The 18,211-nt window shown below is 45.1% G+C and overlaps 1 protein-coding gene across 1 annotated transcript; it reads left to right on the top strand.

Moving 5' to 3' along the window:
• Positions 1–123: 123 nt before the first annotated feature.
• Positions 124–16,533, top strand: ERP27 (endoplasmic reticulum protein 27). The gene is made up of 7 exons (XM_079305236.1): positions 124–550; positions 758–858; positions 3,302–3,439; positions 6,720–6,833; positions 9,759–9,884; positions 15,172–15,369; positions 16,036–16,533. The coding sequence occupies exons 1-7, from the start codon at positions 430–432 to the stop codon at positions 16,078–16,080; spliced, it is 843 nt and encodes a 280-aa protein (XP_079161362.1). The 5' UTR covers positions 124–429; the 3' UTR covers positions 16,081–16,533.
• Positions 16,534–18,211: the final 1,678 nt, after the last annotated feature.

Raw genomic sequence — 18,211 nt, forward strand, 5'->3', positions numbered from 1 at the left:
ACTGAATGAGCCAGGGAGCTATAACATACCCTTCTCATGTTTAACACTTACTGTAGCAGCTGTTCCCTGGAGCTCATGCAGGAGTTGCCTGTCCCCATCGCTGGCCTGCTGGCCAAGCACAAGGAACATCACCCTCTGGGATCCAGCACCTGGAGAAGGATGTTCTTAACCTACCTGGGTTGTCTGGTCACAAAGGTGCGGGACAGCTGTGATGTCCAGTGCTGTGGGTGAGGACTCACTGCCAGCAGTGTTCTCTCCAAGGCTGATTCCTGCACAGCAGGGAGGGGCTTTCTCCAGCCAGGCAGTTATCTCAGGAGCTGAAGGTTTGCCCTGGGCCAGCTGCTCCCTTCCCACTGCCCCAGGAGAGGCTGTGTGTTCCCACAGCAGCTGACGTGTCTCTTGCAGAGGAGAACACCAGAGCAAGGTGGCATGGTGAGGAGAAGACAAGCTGCTACCATGGGCACATCCATCTTCCCGTGCCTCTTTGTTATCCTGCTTACCAGATGCTCCCCAGTGGGGTGTGCTGGAGGGAGTGACTCTGCATCCCACAGTAAGTGAGCTTTCTTCCTGCCTTGGGTAAAGTCTGGGTCTGCTGCAGGGAGTCCTCCTTATCCAGGGTATGCTGCACAAACGTTGTGTTGAGCTTGCAGGAGGGGTGTGTGGTTGTAAGGTTGGGATGCTTGTGTGTGTATTGGGGGGATCCTCTTTGAGCTGCACCTCGTGTACACTCTGCCCATCCCTGACCTTTGCTCTGCAGGCACAGCCAGCGCCACAGAGAAACCTGTCCCGTTAAAAAACATTGCAGATGCTGAAGCCTTCGTCAGTGGTGCAGAGGTGGCAGTCATTGGATTCTTCCAGGTGTGTTCACAGCACCTCTCCTCTGCCAGTTGTAAGCTCTATCCCACTCTGATGAGAGCATGAGGCTGGGTGTGGTGTAAACACCTGCCAAAGGCAGCTGTTGTCCCAAAAGTACTGAGGCTGTGACAGGCATGTCATGGGTCACAGGGAACACACAGAATTTGGTCTCTGCATGGAAAAGGAGATGGAGCAAAGGAGGAAGATGGAGGAGGTTGTAGAAGCCCTGGAGCAGGAGAGAGGGAAATGTTGCAGGGAAAGAAACAAATGCATGGTAGAGAAACAGTGTTGGTGAGGGGTGAGTGGGAGCGTCAGTTATTTGCTGTAGTCAGCAAAGTGTGAGTAAGGCACGGTCTGTGTGATGGGGATGAGGAAGTCGAGTCTCAGGGAGAAGTGATAGTGCAGGTCTGCTGAAGTCCGAGAGTGTTTAGGCTCAGGCTGCAGCCTCTTTGCAGGGAGGATGTAGGCATGGTCTCTGTCTCAGTTCTTTTTTCCCCAGAGTAGGTATACTTGAGATTTATCTCTTTTTATCTAAATTCCACTGAATTCAAAGGTGAGTGACAGGTACGAGCCTCTTGCCCCATCAAATATCGTATTTTTCCTCAGAAAAGAAAAGGAGCTACAGCATGTAAAACAGATCTTTAACCAGATCCTTATTACTTTTAAGGTCCCCAAGCTGCACTTTTTCCATGTTTTCTTTGAGTTCTGTTTGGTTTTTCTGCTGTCCACACACTGCCTCATGTCAGAGGAGGCTTCAGACTTTAGAAACAGGTCTTTCTGCAAGCACCTTCCTCCTTCTGCCCTGTGCCTGGGGCTGGGGGGCAGTCCAGGGAGAGCATCATGCTCTTGGTGTAGGGCAGTGACATCTCACACCCACCAGAGTGAGGACGGATGGTGCTGCCTGCACAGCGTGGGCAGAAACAAGTCTGAGAGCAGAGGAGGTGCATGGCCCAGGGGCTTGTAAGCGCTGATCACAGAGCAGCCGCCGCCTCGACTTCGGTGCCTGCAGCAACCGGAGCTCCTTGGGAGCTGCTCTTGCAGCGCTAGAGCTGTGCAAACCAGCCAGGCAATCTGCAAGGCAGAATGAAAGTGCAGAGGCGCCTCCTTCCCCGGGGGTGGCTGGCTGGGCTTGCGGCAGAGCCGTGCCCAGAGCCTCCTCCCGAGCTGCAGCAGGGACACGGCTCCTTTTGTCCTGTGCCACAGTGACCTCCCTCCGCAGGATTGCTCTCTCCAGAGCCAGACGGGGGCTGCTGCCGGGCAGCACGAGGCAGCCGCCAGCCACATCTCGGGCATCCAGCATGACAGGGCTGCGTTTGAGCACTAGATAAAGACGTATGTGTGCCATGAAGGCTTGGCTCTCGGCCTGAGAGTATATTCATCCAAATAAAGTCCGTGTTCCCTGCTCACCATAAATTATTTCTCTGCCGCAGCCTTTCGGTTCACTGCAGTACGTGGCTCGGCAAGCTTCCCGTGTAATGAGCACGGCCTCCCCGGCTGGGAGCAGCATGCCGCGGTGGAAACACTGCGCCCTGCTCCAGAAACCCCGCGTGTGCCTGAGAAAGGGCCGTGCCCGGCCTGATTAAACCCCAGGTTTCCCAGGAATGCTCCAAAACTCAGCGAGATTATCCCCACTCTAGGCTTCAGCGCTCTCAGCAGAGTAATGTTGAGGCACTGGCATTTTCAAAACAGGTCATGAGAGATGTTTTTCTTCGGAACGAACAAAGAATTCTGTTTTCCATTCTCTTTGGGCTCACAAACAGCTGAGCTGACAGTTCAAATTAAAAAGAAAAACAAACCAATTTCCAAGCAGAGACCATGTCTTGAGAATTTATATCCAATAAATAGAAATATCAAAAGTACATCACTGTGAAGTTGGGAACTGAAATGGCAAGGAAGGTTTTAATACAGGCAAAGGCTGTAGTAGTAGTTAATGCTCTCTGCAGGAAAGAGAACAGACCTTAAAATACGGAGAAACTGCACATTTCTATCCTTTGCTATACCTGAATATATAGATATAATACAGGATGTACCTAAGATATCCTTTTCAAAGGATCCACGGTACTGATAATGCAAGATGTTCGAAATCGTAACCGCCTGACTCTAGAATCAAGGCTAGCTTAAAAATCGAGGCGCTTATGTATATGTATTTTATAAACACACGCCTGCTGATACATACATGCGTGTATACATTTATTTATTTATTCATTTGTTTATTTATTTGTTTTAAGGCCGATGTTCTGGGTTTGTCCCCTCCCCTCCGAGTGCCCAGGGGCTCAGCACCATCCTGGCGGGCGGGGGTGGCGGCGGCTCCCGCGGGGACCGAGCGGCCGGCAGGTGTCGCCCTCGCGCCGCCCGCGGCCCGTCCTGAGGCCGCTGCCGGTGCCGGTGCCGGTGCCGGTGCCCCGTTCGGGCTCGTCCCCTCACCCTCCATCCTCTGCCTCCGCAGGACCCGCAGAGCCCCGAAGCGGAGCAGTTTGTCCTGGCGGCCGGGCAGGTGCCGGAGGTGCCGTTCGGGCTCAGCAGCAGCGCCGCCGTCCTGTCCCACTACGGCGCCTCGGCGAACACGGTGGCGCTGTTCCGCACGGTGCGTGGGCACGGCCAGCAGCTCCCTGCCGGGAACACGCTGCCTGCAAAAACCTGCATCTCCTGCATGGGGGCTGGCTCCGGGCCCCCCGGCGCGATGGTGTGGGTGGGAGAGGCTCTTGGATCAGTGCATACAGAGAGGCTCTTGGTAAAAAGCGTAAAACTCAGCTCTCCTTAGGGCAAGCCAAAAATAGGGTTGTCATGGACAGTCAAGATGCCTGCCCACCTCAAAGTACCTCTCTCTTCCTGCCCCAAAGAGGGTTTTTGCTTTCCAATTGCAGAGTACCTGTCACTGATTCACTAATTACACCTGGTAAGATTCTCCTGTTTAGGTGTTTGCCCCAGGGATCTTGTTCAGCACCCAGTGCTCTACAAAGAGCAGTGCCAGTGTTTCTCCATGACCCGCCCGGAGCTTGGCATTAACTTGGATGGGGTTTCTGTGGTTTTGGAAAGGGTCCTGAGACACATGGAAAACTTCTAAAGCCCATGTTACAATGGATCAACACAGCAGGCTTGATATCAAAACTTGGCAAGTGTCACTTCAGGCAAGAAAAACTGTCTCCAAGGGTACAAAACTTTTCCATCATGACAGAAAACAGATCCAGCCTAGGTCTCCAGTTAAGAGATGCTGTGCCACCCTACACTGTGGTTTGCAGACTCATTTCCTAAATATGCTTTAGGCATTAGAAATCTTGCTTTGGAGTTTCTTAGGAGGTATGCTATACTAGATTAAATCTTTGTTGACTCATTCTAAGTGCAGGTAGCTCAATGTAGCCTCGATGTAGCCATATTTGCTGAAATTTAAGGAGATGCTACTGGGAAGAGCCATGTACTTGGTGCAAAAATACCAAGCATTCTGCTAGTTACATCGATTCCCCCACCTTGCCCCTTCTCACACAAGCATGGCTGTTGAATACTGCAGAAGTAGGTGTGTCTAAAGAGGAACGGGGCCCCAGGCAGCACAAGATGTCCTAAAAGCCAGTGAAGTGTTGTGACACCAGACCTCTAAGTGCTTGAGGTGGGGTAAAATGGATACAGACTACATGTCCTAGTGAAACTAAATATGGCAGCTTGGCCAAGTTCTAGATCCAGCTTGTACAAAGATTGGACAGTTTGTTCTCTTTTTCCCCCTCATCATTTCCTGCACCATGTTTACCACTGATATTACCCAAATAATTAAAAAACAATGATCTAAGAGTGAGCAATAGGTAGGCAGGTCCTTTTATTTAACCTTTTATTTGCTAGATGTCGCAATTTTAAGCAACACCCATTTCAATTTTGGTTCTTAGTCATTGTGGTTGTCTTCCAAAAATATTGAAAAGATTCTTTGTTTTTGCACTGTGGCAGACAATGAGGATGACTGCACTGGGAGAGAATTTGATAAAAGCAAGTGTTTGGATTGTTGGAATTTGTATTATATTGACCATTCTCTGTTTGGAGTCAAGTTTTTGTGACTGAACTCTTGTTTAATATGGAAAAAAAAACAGCCAAGAAAATAATACAATAGTCAGGTTCAAATATGGTGGACAATTCACTTGTCTGATTATAAATTTTTCTTAAATTATCAGACATATTATTTTTCCTTTTATCCAGTGCTGAATAATGTGTAGGAGTAAGAGGTCAGAGATAAAACGGAATTTTAAAAGAACGGATACAGAAACTTGGAATCAAATACTCGTTTGAAGGATACAAAGATGTGTCACCAGGATACAAGTGAATCAGAGGCATAAATTAATTTTTTTTTGCCTTTGCAGTGTATGAAACACTTACAATGCTTAGAAGTTTAAACCATAATTACAGTAGTAGGAGGGACTGTGTCAACGGGTGAGACTTCTTTGTATATAGGGGAAAGAAACTGATTTATTCCAGTAAGAAATCCTGATAGACCTAAAAAGAACATAATTAACAGATTCTAACAACCTAATTATATGGAGTGATAAAGACATTTTGACTAGAGCTTCAGCTATTAAATGCAGGCTATTTTTCAGCCTTGTTTACTTAGAAGCACAAATGTTGAGTGCAGATTCAAGATGTTATTTTCCCCAAATGGAAATCAGATGTTTCCAGAAGCCCATGAAAGTCAAGAGAAGACTTTCTGTAGAGTCCAGGCTGCTTTAGATTGGTTCCCAAGGCCTGTCTGGTCTCCCCCAGCCAGGTGTTGCACTGTTCTGATCTTATTTACTTGAGCAGAACTGCCCTTTCTGTTATGCAGGAGGAAAATCTGTGAGAGGAATCAGGCCACACAGTCTGAAAAGCACCAGCTTGTGTTGTCAGACAGGGTGGGTGACTGGTATCAAAGACCTTGCCAATGACCACAGAACAGCAGAAATTACTTTAGATGTCTGCACACCACTGGAAAAACTAACACAAGAACTTTCAGAGGTTGCCCAAACACAGAGAATAAAATCTGGGATGTGCATGTGGACTGCTTCTCAGCCCCAAGAACCTCATTCAACATGTGTATTAATGGCTTTCAAATCCCAACTTTGATCCTACTTCATGTCAGAGACCACTGTCCCCATGGCTTAACTCAGTCACATCCCATGGTGGTGCTGTACAGGAACTCTGCTCATAAACTCTGGTGTACTGCTATCATTCAGTGGTTGCCAGCTTTTTTTCTGCTTATCAGGTCATGAAAATCTCAATAAAATCACATCATTTTGAGGGAATGAAGTGTGGGGAGATGTGTGGCAGGATGGATTTTCCTCTAAAGCTAAAATATGCTGGGCTTAATTTTTTTTTTTTTTTTTTTCTTTTCTGCTGTACTGGAAGAAAAATCCTCTCTTTATTGGAGAGATTTCCTGCTTGCACAATGTTTCCAGGAATTCTATACCGGCCGATGCCAATGTTTATTACTTGTAGAAGAAACAGAATAAGCAGATGAAGATTTTTAAAAGGGACGTAAAGCCAGTATTGATGTGAGGAGTTAGACTATTTAATGACCTCTCTCCACAATGCCTAGAGTAGTTTGTCAGCTAATTCTCCCTGTCTCCAGTGCATTGAGAGCTGGTACTGTAGGGATGTCTGGAGTCCTAAGAGATTTCTGTTATGCCATGAGTTTGCCTTGTCCTTGGGAGGCTGGGAGATCCTTATCTCAAAGTGCAGGCTGGGCTCTATAGGTTCCAGACCTCCAGAAGTGGTGGTGGTGTTGTGTACTGGGGGAGAGGGGATGGTGGTGTCCTGGGTGGTGGGTGTCTCTGTGAGTAAGTGCAATCAGTGCCTCTGGAGGAGCTGCTGGGGGGAGAGCACAGCTGTGACTGCAGGTGTCTGCCTGTCTCCAGGTGGACAATGACCGGCGGGATCTGGATATGAACGACAGAGAGGTTGATGCCAAGAAGCTGACCCGCTTCGTGCGGATCAATGAGCTCCGCCTGGTGACAGAGTACGACCCTGTGGTAATTGCCAGCTCCCTGCAGTCCTCACCCTTGCTCTTGGCCTTCTTCTCATGGTACCACCCTCTGGTTGGAGCAACAGTGTAGATGGGGTTGAGGAAGCCACACAGCTCTTCACTGCTGTTCCACACATGGTCTGGAAGCAGATTTGCTGGGGTGTGAGTGTGGTGGGAGAGGAAGGGACTCATCACGGTTCCTTTGGATTTTCAGTAAATTTGGGATGTTGAGGGGCATAGAACACAAGTTCTTGTTACTCTGCATGCTGTGTTGCTTCCTTCCATGGACATTTGCCATGTTGTGCCATGCCTGCAGAGCCAGCTCAGCCAGAACGCCCTCTCTTTGAAGAGCCCCGAGAAACATGGAAGCTCAAATGACCTGGTCTCAGCAGGCAGGCTTTTCTGCATCACTCAGCACATAGGGCTTGATGTAAGCCCAGATATTTGAGTGCGTATTCAAGAGTGGGTTGGGAACTTCCCAAGCAAAATCTTCCCCATCCCTTCAACTTTTCTCAAAAATTCATCAGTTCAACAACAACCACCACCACCAAAAGAAATAAGCAAGCAAACAAACAAACAAACAAAGCACACATAATATCAGGCTCAGAATGCTTCCATGTTGGCTATCTTTGCTGGCTCACCCATCTGACTGGCAGCAGCAGAGTCCTGGCACTCCTCCTTGCTGTAGAGGTTGACCAAGGATTTGGGTTCCTCTGAAATCTCAGCAGTTCCCTGGTCTCATTGCTGTCAGTAGGTCTCAGAAGCTCTAGCTGCTGCAAGGCTGAGACTTTATAATTGCTGAGGGGGTGTTTTGTGGCCTTCTGGAAAGCTACAACTGTGCTGACCATGCTCAGCTTATATCAGAGAAAAAATGGTCCAACCTGTTTCAGAGCTATACCTTCTCAAGATAAACTCAACGATCAACTAAGGGAACTGATGCATTCATTCAGTTCAGTCGCAACCCATCAGTACAAGAACATTTTGTTTGATATTTAACGTTTTTCCCCACAATTAAATATGGTAAGAGTTGGGTTTTTTCTAACAACAACAAAAAAGTGCTTTTGTTTTTTCATCTTCAAAGGAGAAAAATACATTTTGAAATCACAAAATATTTCTGGGGACTACTATATCCTGCTCCACTGGCCTAACAGCCCTTTAAGAATATCCAAATCACATCAGCAGGGATGGTGTCCTCATCTTTGTAAATTCCCAGGCCCTCTGAAACCTTGGAATCCCTATTTGATGCTTTTGCAATTCATGGCACAATGTCTGTTTCTTTATGCATTTCTGTTGATGCTTTGGTTTCTCACTGTATGGTGTCCTGTTTGGCACTCAGGCTGTCTCCCTGAGAATTCCTCAGCTGTTCAGCTGGTCCCCTCCACCCTGGCTGTCAGTACAGATGTTGTTACAGTTTTTTTTTTCCAGACAATCTGGAGCTCTATCAAGGTGCTGCAATTAACAGTGCCTCCTGCAGTCCCTGGCCCAAAGCCCTCCCAGCTTCCCTAAGGTAGCTTGGTTTTTCATAAATATTTATTCCCAGTGCATATGCTGTTTGCATCCAAAAATGCTGCAGGTCAGCAGATAATAGGGTCACATGGCTCTCACCGAGTGCTGCCAAGAGTTTCTCTCCCCATCCTGGGGCCCTTACTGCTTCTCCCACATACTTTGGGAATTTTTAGACAATATTTACCCTGTGGGCTTTTCAGGAGAGTCAGATGAGACCCAGCCCTGCTGATGAGTTCTGCTGATTGCTCTTACACAGGTCTGTGTGGACAAGCACACCTTTGTGTGGAGCTGCTGGAGGAGCCGCTGCTCCCACCTTGTCCTCTCTCAGCCCAGCCTTGTCAGGGGCTTGGTGCTGGCTGGCTTCACCCTCCCCTTCAGCCTCATCCTCCCCCGTCAGGATCTCTAATGTTTTCCAGCTTAGCTTGCTGCCTCTCTACTGTCCCCTGCCTCAGCCACACACCATCAGAAAACCGAAGGGATACAAAATATCTGATAAACATTAAGCTAACAGCAGAGTCCCATCTGCCAAAAGCGAGATGCTCTGTTATTCAGGGCCCTTGCCAGCATGCACTCCCCGACCCTTTCCTTGTTACTCCTGGAGCATGTGGAAACTTTCTGCTCCCACTGGCAGAGCTGCACAGTCTGTGCCTCTGTGGTTTTGGTGGCACAGGGAGGCAGCAGGTCTGGCCCCACTGCTGTTTGATTTGAGGGAGAGGCCTCAGGCCTGCAGGAAGCAAGCGGAAGGAGAAGTGAGACGACGAGTGAGCGAGTTCATGGAGATGGTGCTGTGGCTTCACGGGCAGTGCCAGCCCTGGTTCCCCACAGAGGGCCAGTGTGTAGTGCCCACTTGGCCCTTGCCCAGGGTCTTCTCTCACTGTGGGACAGCAGAGCCAACTTTAACCCTCAGCGCTCAGGAGTGTTCAGGCCATCAGGTAGCTGAAGCTGTGGACTCATCCCCATCCTACATACTAATACATAATACCAAAGAAAGATAATAAAGACAAACACCAGCCTTGGCACCACAAATCCTTCCCACTTTCTTGCTCATATTTCAGACAGATGCTGGACCTCAGCTATTTAGGACACCCTTTCATTCAGTGTTTGCTGGCCTTGCTCTTCACATCCTTGCTCTAGTCTTCAGCTTCCTGTATTCTGCCCTAATCCTGTTCCTCTTGCCTAGTTGCTCTCTTAAAGCCAGTAATGGACCTTTCTGGTCTTCAGACTCAGCAAAGAAGGAGGTTAATAGCTTCTGCAAAGAACCCAGACTTGATCCCCCTGCTTTAAAGAAATCTGTCCTGCTTGTGATGCCAGTTTGCAAAGAAACCACAGCTGAGCCATGTGGACTTATGTCCCTCTGACATTGCATCCTGTGCCAACTGGGTGTTCTCAATCTCCTTGTCCATGTTTCTCTCCCTGTGCTGAGCAGACAGCAATAGGTGTGATGCAGAGTTCAGTCCAGTTTAACCTGCTCCTGATCACAGACAAGATGTCTCCAAAGCACCCCGAGCGAATGCGCAAGTTTCGGGCGGCAGCAGAGCTCTACAAGGGGAAGGTAAGTCCAGAGAGAAAGAGGGGCTGTTAGGGAGGAAAAAACCCCTGTGATTGCTGCCAAGAATGGGGAGGGCATAATCTCCTCTGTGAATTATGGGAGCAAAGGCCAAGTAGCAGGAAAAGAGGATTATCTGGATAATTAAATGGAGGGGTTGGTTCTGTTCACCTTCAGCCAGTTTGCCACCTCACAAGAAAATACCCTCTGTATCTTGCTTGTCTGCTCTTTTGCTGAAACATCGTGTACTTTGTTGCTTTTAGTCCAATTTTGTTCCCTTGTAGAGAGAGATGATGCACAGCTGCTGTGCTTCAGTCTGCCAACAGTTGAGCTCCACTGATGTGAGAGGTGAATTTGTATCTACAGCCTGCAGGACGCCAAGGAGCCTTATATAAGTGACCAGAGAGCAAATATAGTCAGGGCTTCTTAATCCTTAGACTTCTGGAAATGGCTGTTTTAAAGGAGCTGCAAATTTATTGCTTAGATGTCCCACACTAAGGTGATGAGATAGATGAGGTGTTTCAGAGAAATTCTGCCTGAATCTCATCCCTCTGGGAACAGAGTTCCTCAAATAGTAAATCATTCTATGGCTGCTTCTCTGCCAGCAGCTGGATTACAGTGGAATTTGTGTCCAAGGAACAGAGGAATGAACTTGCAAGCAAAGGAGGATTGGGAGCATTTGTGGCAAGGGAGAACAGCAGATGGGAGGGGGGCAGACTGTCACAGAAGTGGGGAAGAATGAGCTGAGAGGAATAAAGAGGTCTTCCCCTGAGAAATGTGGAGCTGGAAAGATTTGAGATCTGATAACTAGAATATCTGCATTAATCTGGTTTTGGCATTGAAGGAACAGATTAGAAAACAAGTATACCCTCACCTTCGAATTCAGTGACCACCTCAGAACCATGCAATCTCAAAAATCTTGAGACTTGCTTACAGCAGGACTACTTTGGAACCTTTATGTCTTTGCTAACCACTGACAGGAGACAAGGCAGAAACTATGCATCACAATGTCTCTTCAAAAATGTTTTGCTTTGATGAATATGTAGTTTTAGAGGAAAACTAATTTATCTGTAAAATTCCATTTACTGTTGTGAGATGTGTGTTAAAGTGACACCATTACCACTGTTCTCCATGAGAAGTAGAGTCTGATACAGGTCTCCATCTAGCAGCTATTTCTTCTAACACAATTCTGTTCAACATCACTATCCTTTGCTGATGCAGCTGCATCTAGTTTTCATGTGACTTGCCTAGATCTGAGAAAATCGCTATAATTTTCCTAGAAATACTTCACAAAACATTGGATAAAATGTTGTACTGAAGTTCAGACAATTTATGAATTCTCAACAAGCCAAATCTAGTTTTTTTTTTTATTTGTGCAGGCAAGTTTCCAACCAAATCAGCCTACAAGTTTGCCAGAGTAAAATATAAACATTATAGATGTGGGGATTTGACTAATTATTTCCACTTTACAGCTGTGGTACTTGAGGACACAGAGATGAAGTTACTTAGAGTCTAATAAGTTGTTTTTCCCCAAGGAGTGCCACTATGAGAAATAAATTGTGTTTTGGTCTGCCCTCCTAGAAAGCAGCAAGACAGTGCTAGGATCCCTCTGTTTGAATTTTAGATCTGGATAATGAGGAGTAAGCAGAATGATATGCCCACTGAGGTTTGTCTCCATTGTTTTGTCATATAGAAAGACCTAAATTAGTTTGTGTATCAGTGGCAGCCACTGCACAATTCCATGAAAATCCCTGCTGGCTAGTTTTTCTATGTGAAGTTATTGTTGTTGGAACTACAAGTTAATTGAGATTTGCATCAAAACAAGTATTGATTAGATTTTGCCTTTTAGTGGCTTGCAGATTGTCTGAGAATAAATTCAAGGTTCTTGACTTGTATTTTGTTCAGGATTACCGGTGAATAATTCCTGTCCTATGGGATAGTTGTGAAATGCTTGTTTGTGCTGAAGGGTTAGTGCTACCAGTGCTTTGAGCAAGGAATCATGGCTGTGCAGTGGAGATGTTCTGCTGCACACTGATGCAAGAGCAGTCCCTGTCATTGTCACCACCAGTGGGAGGGAAAAGAGAAACTTGTTTGGGTGGAGAGATGAAGAGGAACTACAGCTGCTGCTGAGTAACTGACCCCAAAGAGTGAAGAAAAACCATAAAATGGTGAAATAACTTAGGTTGGAAAACACCCTTAAGATGATCGAGTCCAACCGTTACAGGATCATGAGGAAGTTATTCACCTGCCAGTTTCTGGATTATGGTCCTTTCACCTCTGGTTTATGATGCGTTCATTTCTGCCTGAGAGGCAGCTTGGATTTTCAGCTGGAGGACCCATGAGGAAGGATAATGAGGACTTTTATTTGAGAACAGTCTGAACTGCACCTACAGCAACAGTGACTGCCTGGAAACAGCCTACATTTTCCTTGATTTTACTGTGGAACCTGAGTGCTATAAAATGTTGGAGAGGAAAATGAAATAGTAGATGATGCTAAATCAGCAGAAGCTAACAACAATAAGAAGAAACATGGTAGTTTTCTAGCACAAATTGAGAAACAATTGTGAGTGGACAACAGTGAACAGAGTATTCCACAGTATCAGAATATAATATGATAATTACAGCTGGTGTAACTCATGGGTGTTTGCAGAAGTCTCAATAAGGTGATGTTGGGAATAACAAAACAAGCTTTTGTTGTAGCTGACATAATTGATTTCCAATGTCAAAATTATTTGGGTAGGGATGTTTGTAAACTCCCTTTTAAATTAGATGTAGGTCTATTTAGAAATGCATTCTGAGAAACTCCTGGTTTCCTTCAGGAATTCATGGAAATGAAAAAATGATGACCTTTCTCTTGCAGACAGTAATTTGTACAATTTTTGTTCCTCTTGTCAGACATTGATGGCTCCAGAACTGAGAGAGATAATATTTAGATATGCCTCTTAGCCATAAACAGAGGAGACTGTAAATATGGACTTTTAATGTCACTTAATAGATATCTGCAGTAAATTTGTTTTTATAGCTGTCTTTTTGTAAATTCATGACTGATGTTTTTGTTTTGCTTTGATGTACTGTGATGTAAGAAATTACTCAAACACCAGAATTTGATCTTTTTGCTTATACAAAACTGAACTGCAGCTCTCTGAAGTTCAAAGTCAAACACTGGATATAAGGCTTGACCATCCTTCCTGTTTGCCTTTGTTGGAGGAAAAACTAAGCAATATCATATTGGTTTTTTTCATTGCAGTGCTATTTTAAATGAACTTTAATTCCTTGGGCAATAACATCATTCCATATCTTAGTATCTACCAGGAACTTGATGTCCTAAAAGCACTGGCTAGGAATCAATTTGTCAAGACACCAAGACAAGCAATAGTATACCAAATTTATGAAAGGCATTTTATTGCAAGTGACAGTGCACAGATAATATCATGTGTGAAGGGGACATTTTGTGTCAGGTGTTTCTCATTCATGCAGGATGTCTTTCACTATCTGAAGCAGCAGATCTCTGAACAAAGGCAAGAAGATTGCTTAAAATAAAAAAAAAAAAAAAGGAAATAATCTCCAAATTTGAAACACCCAACCAGCTATTGTACAAGATAGTATGAAATGGAAAGTGAACTTTCTATTTGGGATGGAACTAACTGATCTCTAACAGTGACATTAGAGCTGCCATTTTAAGTGGGGTTTGTTTTTGGTGAATTGTAGCTTTGGTAGGTCATCAGAGTTGGCTAGTCAATCTCATGTAGAGAAACCCAAAAGTTGTTGAATGCACTGTGTGAGTGCAGTACCATATACTGTACTGACACTCTGAAAGTGCTTCCCTCCAACACTGGCCTATGTTACCAGCATTCTAGTTGAAGAGAGATACTGCTGCTCCATCTGAAATCCTCTTAGATTGTGCCCCCAGACTTGTGAACCTTAAATAGGTGACCCTTTTCTAGCTTGGTGTTTTATCCTGCAAAAAGATGAATTAAGTGCTCAGAGAGAAGTACCCCACAAACTGTCTGCTCACTGACTTTTTGCTCTTGGGGCACAGTTGACTTTTGAAAGAAAAATTACAAATGGTGAATATCACATATCCAGTGAAAATGCTGTTTCTCCTTCTGTATTTCACTATAAAACTGAAATTAAACCTTACAGCAGCCTAACTATCCCTTTTCCCCATAGGCTATTGCCTAGGAAAGTTTTCAGATATATTTGTTTTTTTATAGAACATAAATTTAATAAGTAAAGAATTTAGGATTTATGAAGTTTATTTTTAGAGAAGAAAACAAGTTTGGAACTAACTTGAGTGTTCTTCATTGAAAAGAAAGAAAAACATGAGTCACAGCCTGGGAACTGGGCACATAATCTTCACATTACATTGCTTCTTTTTTTTTGAACCCTTCTTTTCTTGTGTAAGTGAAGCCAGAACCTTGTCCATAGGTACATTGAATGTGCTAGACCCAGTAGATTGCACAGGGTAAAAAGAAGATAAAATGACACATGCTAGCTGGCTGTTCATTTCATTGACTTGGATCTCATCTGCTGAAGGACTCAGGTCACTGATTAAATTGATTAACTGCTTTATTTATTTTCTTTTATAAAATTTATAATAATGATTGTAGGTCATTTCATCTTGGTTTGTTCATATTGAGCTGCTCTCTGGGTCTGAACTCTCCACTGAGCTGGGCTGTATGGACATAGGTGTCTTGCAAGAACTTCTCTTTCCCAAATCATTGCATCCTCATTTGTGCTCACTGCAGCTCATTTCAATATGTCCTTTAGCTTTGGTACTGTCATGTTCTTATTCTTGCAGGCTCCTGATGACCTTATGCCCATTCCCACATTCTTGCAATTGAATTTGATTCTTCCCACACCAAAACCTCTTTTTACACTGGGTCTTGCATGGATGTGAGCATCCAAATAACATGCAAGTAAAGGATTCAGCTTCTTTGGCATTTGCTGTTAAGATAAAAGACATCTTGTTTCCTTATCTATTAAGAGAATAGAAGTGGAGATGCCTTCCTGTCATTCTGTAGATATATTTTTAAAGACGGTGGAAGAAGACATTTTCTTTGGTAGTGTAAGTCTGGACTTGATAGAATACAGACAAATGCACTGCATGGAGCTGCTAGATAATAGCCAGGAAAGTGTTGTCCTAACACTTCGACATGGATGGTTTTCTCCAACTCTATAAAAATATCACTCATTATTCATATGATCGCTGTTTGGGGATCTGTTCTCTGTCTCAGGTTCTTTTTTTTTCTCAAATTTCTGATTTTCTCACATTTTCTTTCCTATATCACAGATTCTTTTTATCCTGTTAGACAGCAATTTGAAGAGCAATGAACGAGTATTGTCATACTTCCAACTGAAGAAGTCCCAGCTGCCAGCTCTGGCTGTATTCCACACGCCAGATGACGAGCACGACGTGTTGACTGTGGATGAAATCTCCATTGACCGTGTACAGGACTTCTGCAATCGTTTTCTGCAAAGAATGCAACAGGTAGAGGGGGTGCTGATGCTGTTGTTTACCAAGCTCTTGAAGAAGATTACTTCAGTTCTTTGAACTCCTCCCCATCCATCCCTGTCACTTTCTCTTTCATGCACATTTCCACCTGAATATCAGAGAAGCATTAGATTTAGGGCAGAGCAGGGATGGATGTCTCTGTAGAGCCTCTTTCTTCATTTACCTCACCTTCTATTCTGTAGCAAGTAGAATTCACTGATCTCTGCAGCTCTATGAAAGTCCCTGTGAAGCATCTACCTTTTGGGAACAGCAGCTAGGGAGACAAAGTGAAGGGTGCTTTTGGATTCTGAGAAAGGAGGTGGTGGATGGCAGCATATGAGAGCAGGTCAGAGAGACAGTGGCATGGATAGGAATTAAACCTGTCAGGAAGACTACAGAACAGAGTGTAGGGATAGGGCCTTAGAACTCTACCAGGAGTCTCTGCTGGGACAATTAAATCTCCATGTTCATTCAGTGTTAAAAGTTCTCCCTCTGTCAAAGTTCATCCTCCTGTAACAGGGTCTTTGTGGTGTGCAATGGAAATAAGATAGGGCAGTGGCATAGACAGCAGAGGGAGGCATTTGAGTTATTTTGTTTTCTTTATGCCTATGCTGAGAAACCAAACAATGTCAAATCTGACTTCATGCCTCTAATGTGTTTTAGAAAGAAGACAAATCCGAGGAGAAGCCCCCCAATGAAGAACTCTGATTCTTTCTCAGCCAAGAGGATGACTGTAGCCATAGTCTCTTTCTGGTGTATGAAGAATTCATTCTGCCCTTTCAGAGCACAGCAATTCCTGAGCCAAGTCAGTCATGGATTCCCATCGTCATTCTATGTACATACATGCTGTCTGTCCTCTCCAGGAATTGTCTCCTCTCTTATCTCTTCTCATTTGTTGTCTCTACATCTCTTTTTTCAGTACTTCAGGATCTCTGGTATTGCCCTACAATATGTCTTTCCATGCCACTCTATTGGAGAAAAGGGTGGCATAGTGAAATGGCAACACCAGAGGTAAAGCTAGTAGTTCCCAGGGATCTGTTTCCCTCATTCTTTTGGGCTTTGGTGCCATGCTGTCAGCCTTTCCTGATACTACAAACAGATTTGTTGCTTGATATCACATGAAATTTTCCATTTGTTTTACTAAATAAAGCAGTAAGTGAATGACCTGAATTTTTATGCAAATATTATTTCCCACTTCCCTTGTCTCTCACTTAAGGTTAAGGTCTCTGCATTTATAAGTGAGTAAGCTCAAAAAACCTCCTTTCTCTGAGCTTAACCAATGCAATGCCTAACCAGTGAAGTTGATTGTTAAGAATCATTCCCTATGGAAATGGACCCATCATCAATAGATATTTCCACAAGGACAGGAGATAAGCTGTGAAGCTTTGGGGTCAGAACAGCACTAGGTAAGCAGGTCTGAGACAGTGCAGCAAAAATAAATGAGCTGAAGATGTTGCAGTCAGTAATCTTACCCAGGAAAGGCTGTTGTTGATCAGAATAAGGCATGCTCTCACCATCTGTACAGCCAGAGAAGAGAACTATCTGCTCCAGATGACCTCTTGAATGAGTGTGTACAGGGGTAAAATATATAAATATATGCCTGAATTCTGCTTGATGCCCTTGAGGATTTTGTGCATTGAAAGAAAATATAAAAGTACAGGATAAATGCTAAGAGCTGAAGGCTGAGCCCTAGAGAGAGGGGAAGGGTTTAAGATGCCAGAATACCTTGCTGCTTTTGCCCTGGGTATGGGCAGAGGTTGTAGTACTGGACTGGAATGACTTGTGCATGAAGCAACTTTGGTGTTGATCTCTGTGAAGGTGTGAGCACAGGGATCAGCCCCTCTGAAGTACTGGGTACCCAAAAGGTCCCATCCTAAACCCTGTCACACTTCAGCTTTGGCAGAGCAAACTCACACCTGCTTTCCAGAATCCCCATGTCAGTGATGTGTGATGGTTTTGAACTCCTGGTTTATGCCAGTCCTAGAATGTACAGGGCTGTATCTCCTGCCAAGAAAACTGCTCACTTTCCCTCAGCTGGAAAACTGCTCCTTTTTACAATAGCTTGCTGCTCCCTAGGAAGGGTTTATTCCTTTCTCTGCAGTATGGTAGAGAGGGAAGGCCTTCTGGAGAAACATCTGTAAGGAGTCTTTGCACTGCAGGTGTTTCCAGTGTCATGCACATCTCTCTGTGGTCCAGACCAAAGAGTGTGGGGCCCTGACCTGCTGCACGAGTGCCTGAAGTCTGTGTCTCAGCCAGCTGCTGAAATTGGGCACAGCGACGTGACTCTTTCTCAGTGCTGCAGGGAAACAAAATAGGACATGAATGAAGCTCTGGTTCTGCAAACAAGCCTGGGAGTAAAAGCAGTCTCCCCAGTGACTGTGCTCACAGCTGTGTGTACACAGCTAATTATAGGGATAACTTTTCAGGAGCTTCATTATGTACACTGGGGAGTTTAAATCCCTCTGCACCATACAGAGCTCTGCATCTAACCAACAAACTAGGGAGCCACAAGCAAGCCACAGGAAAAGCCTCCTCCTCCTCCAGCTGTTCTGCAGTACTTTGCAGGACTTACACCACATAGACAGCCCTGGGGTGCTGCACACAGGATGCTCTGTGCACAGATGTGGTGGCACAGGTAAGGGCATCTGCCTTAATCCCTGTACCCAAGGGCTTCTGCAGTGCAGCTTTGGTGGGCTTAGCCACTGTGATAGGGCATTTGAGGTAGAAACCAGAGGCAGAATCATGTGCGTGGGTCAATCTCTTGTTTGTTTTACTTTTGGGTTTTGTGCCCCATTGTGCCATCTCTGACCTGAACTTGTGATGTATGTGGCCCAGATGT

The sequence above is a fragment of the Erithacus rubecula genome (genome assembly GCF_903797595.1).
Source record: "Erithacus rubecula genome assembly, chromosome: 4".
NCBI classification, from domain to species: domain Eukaryota; kingdom Metazoa; phylum Chordata; class Aves; order Passeriformes; family Muscicapidae; genus Erithacus; species Erithacus rubecula.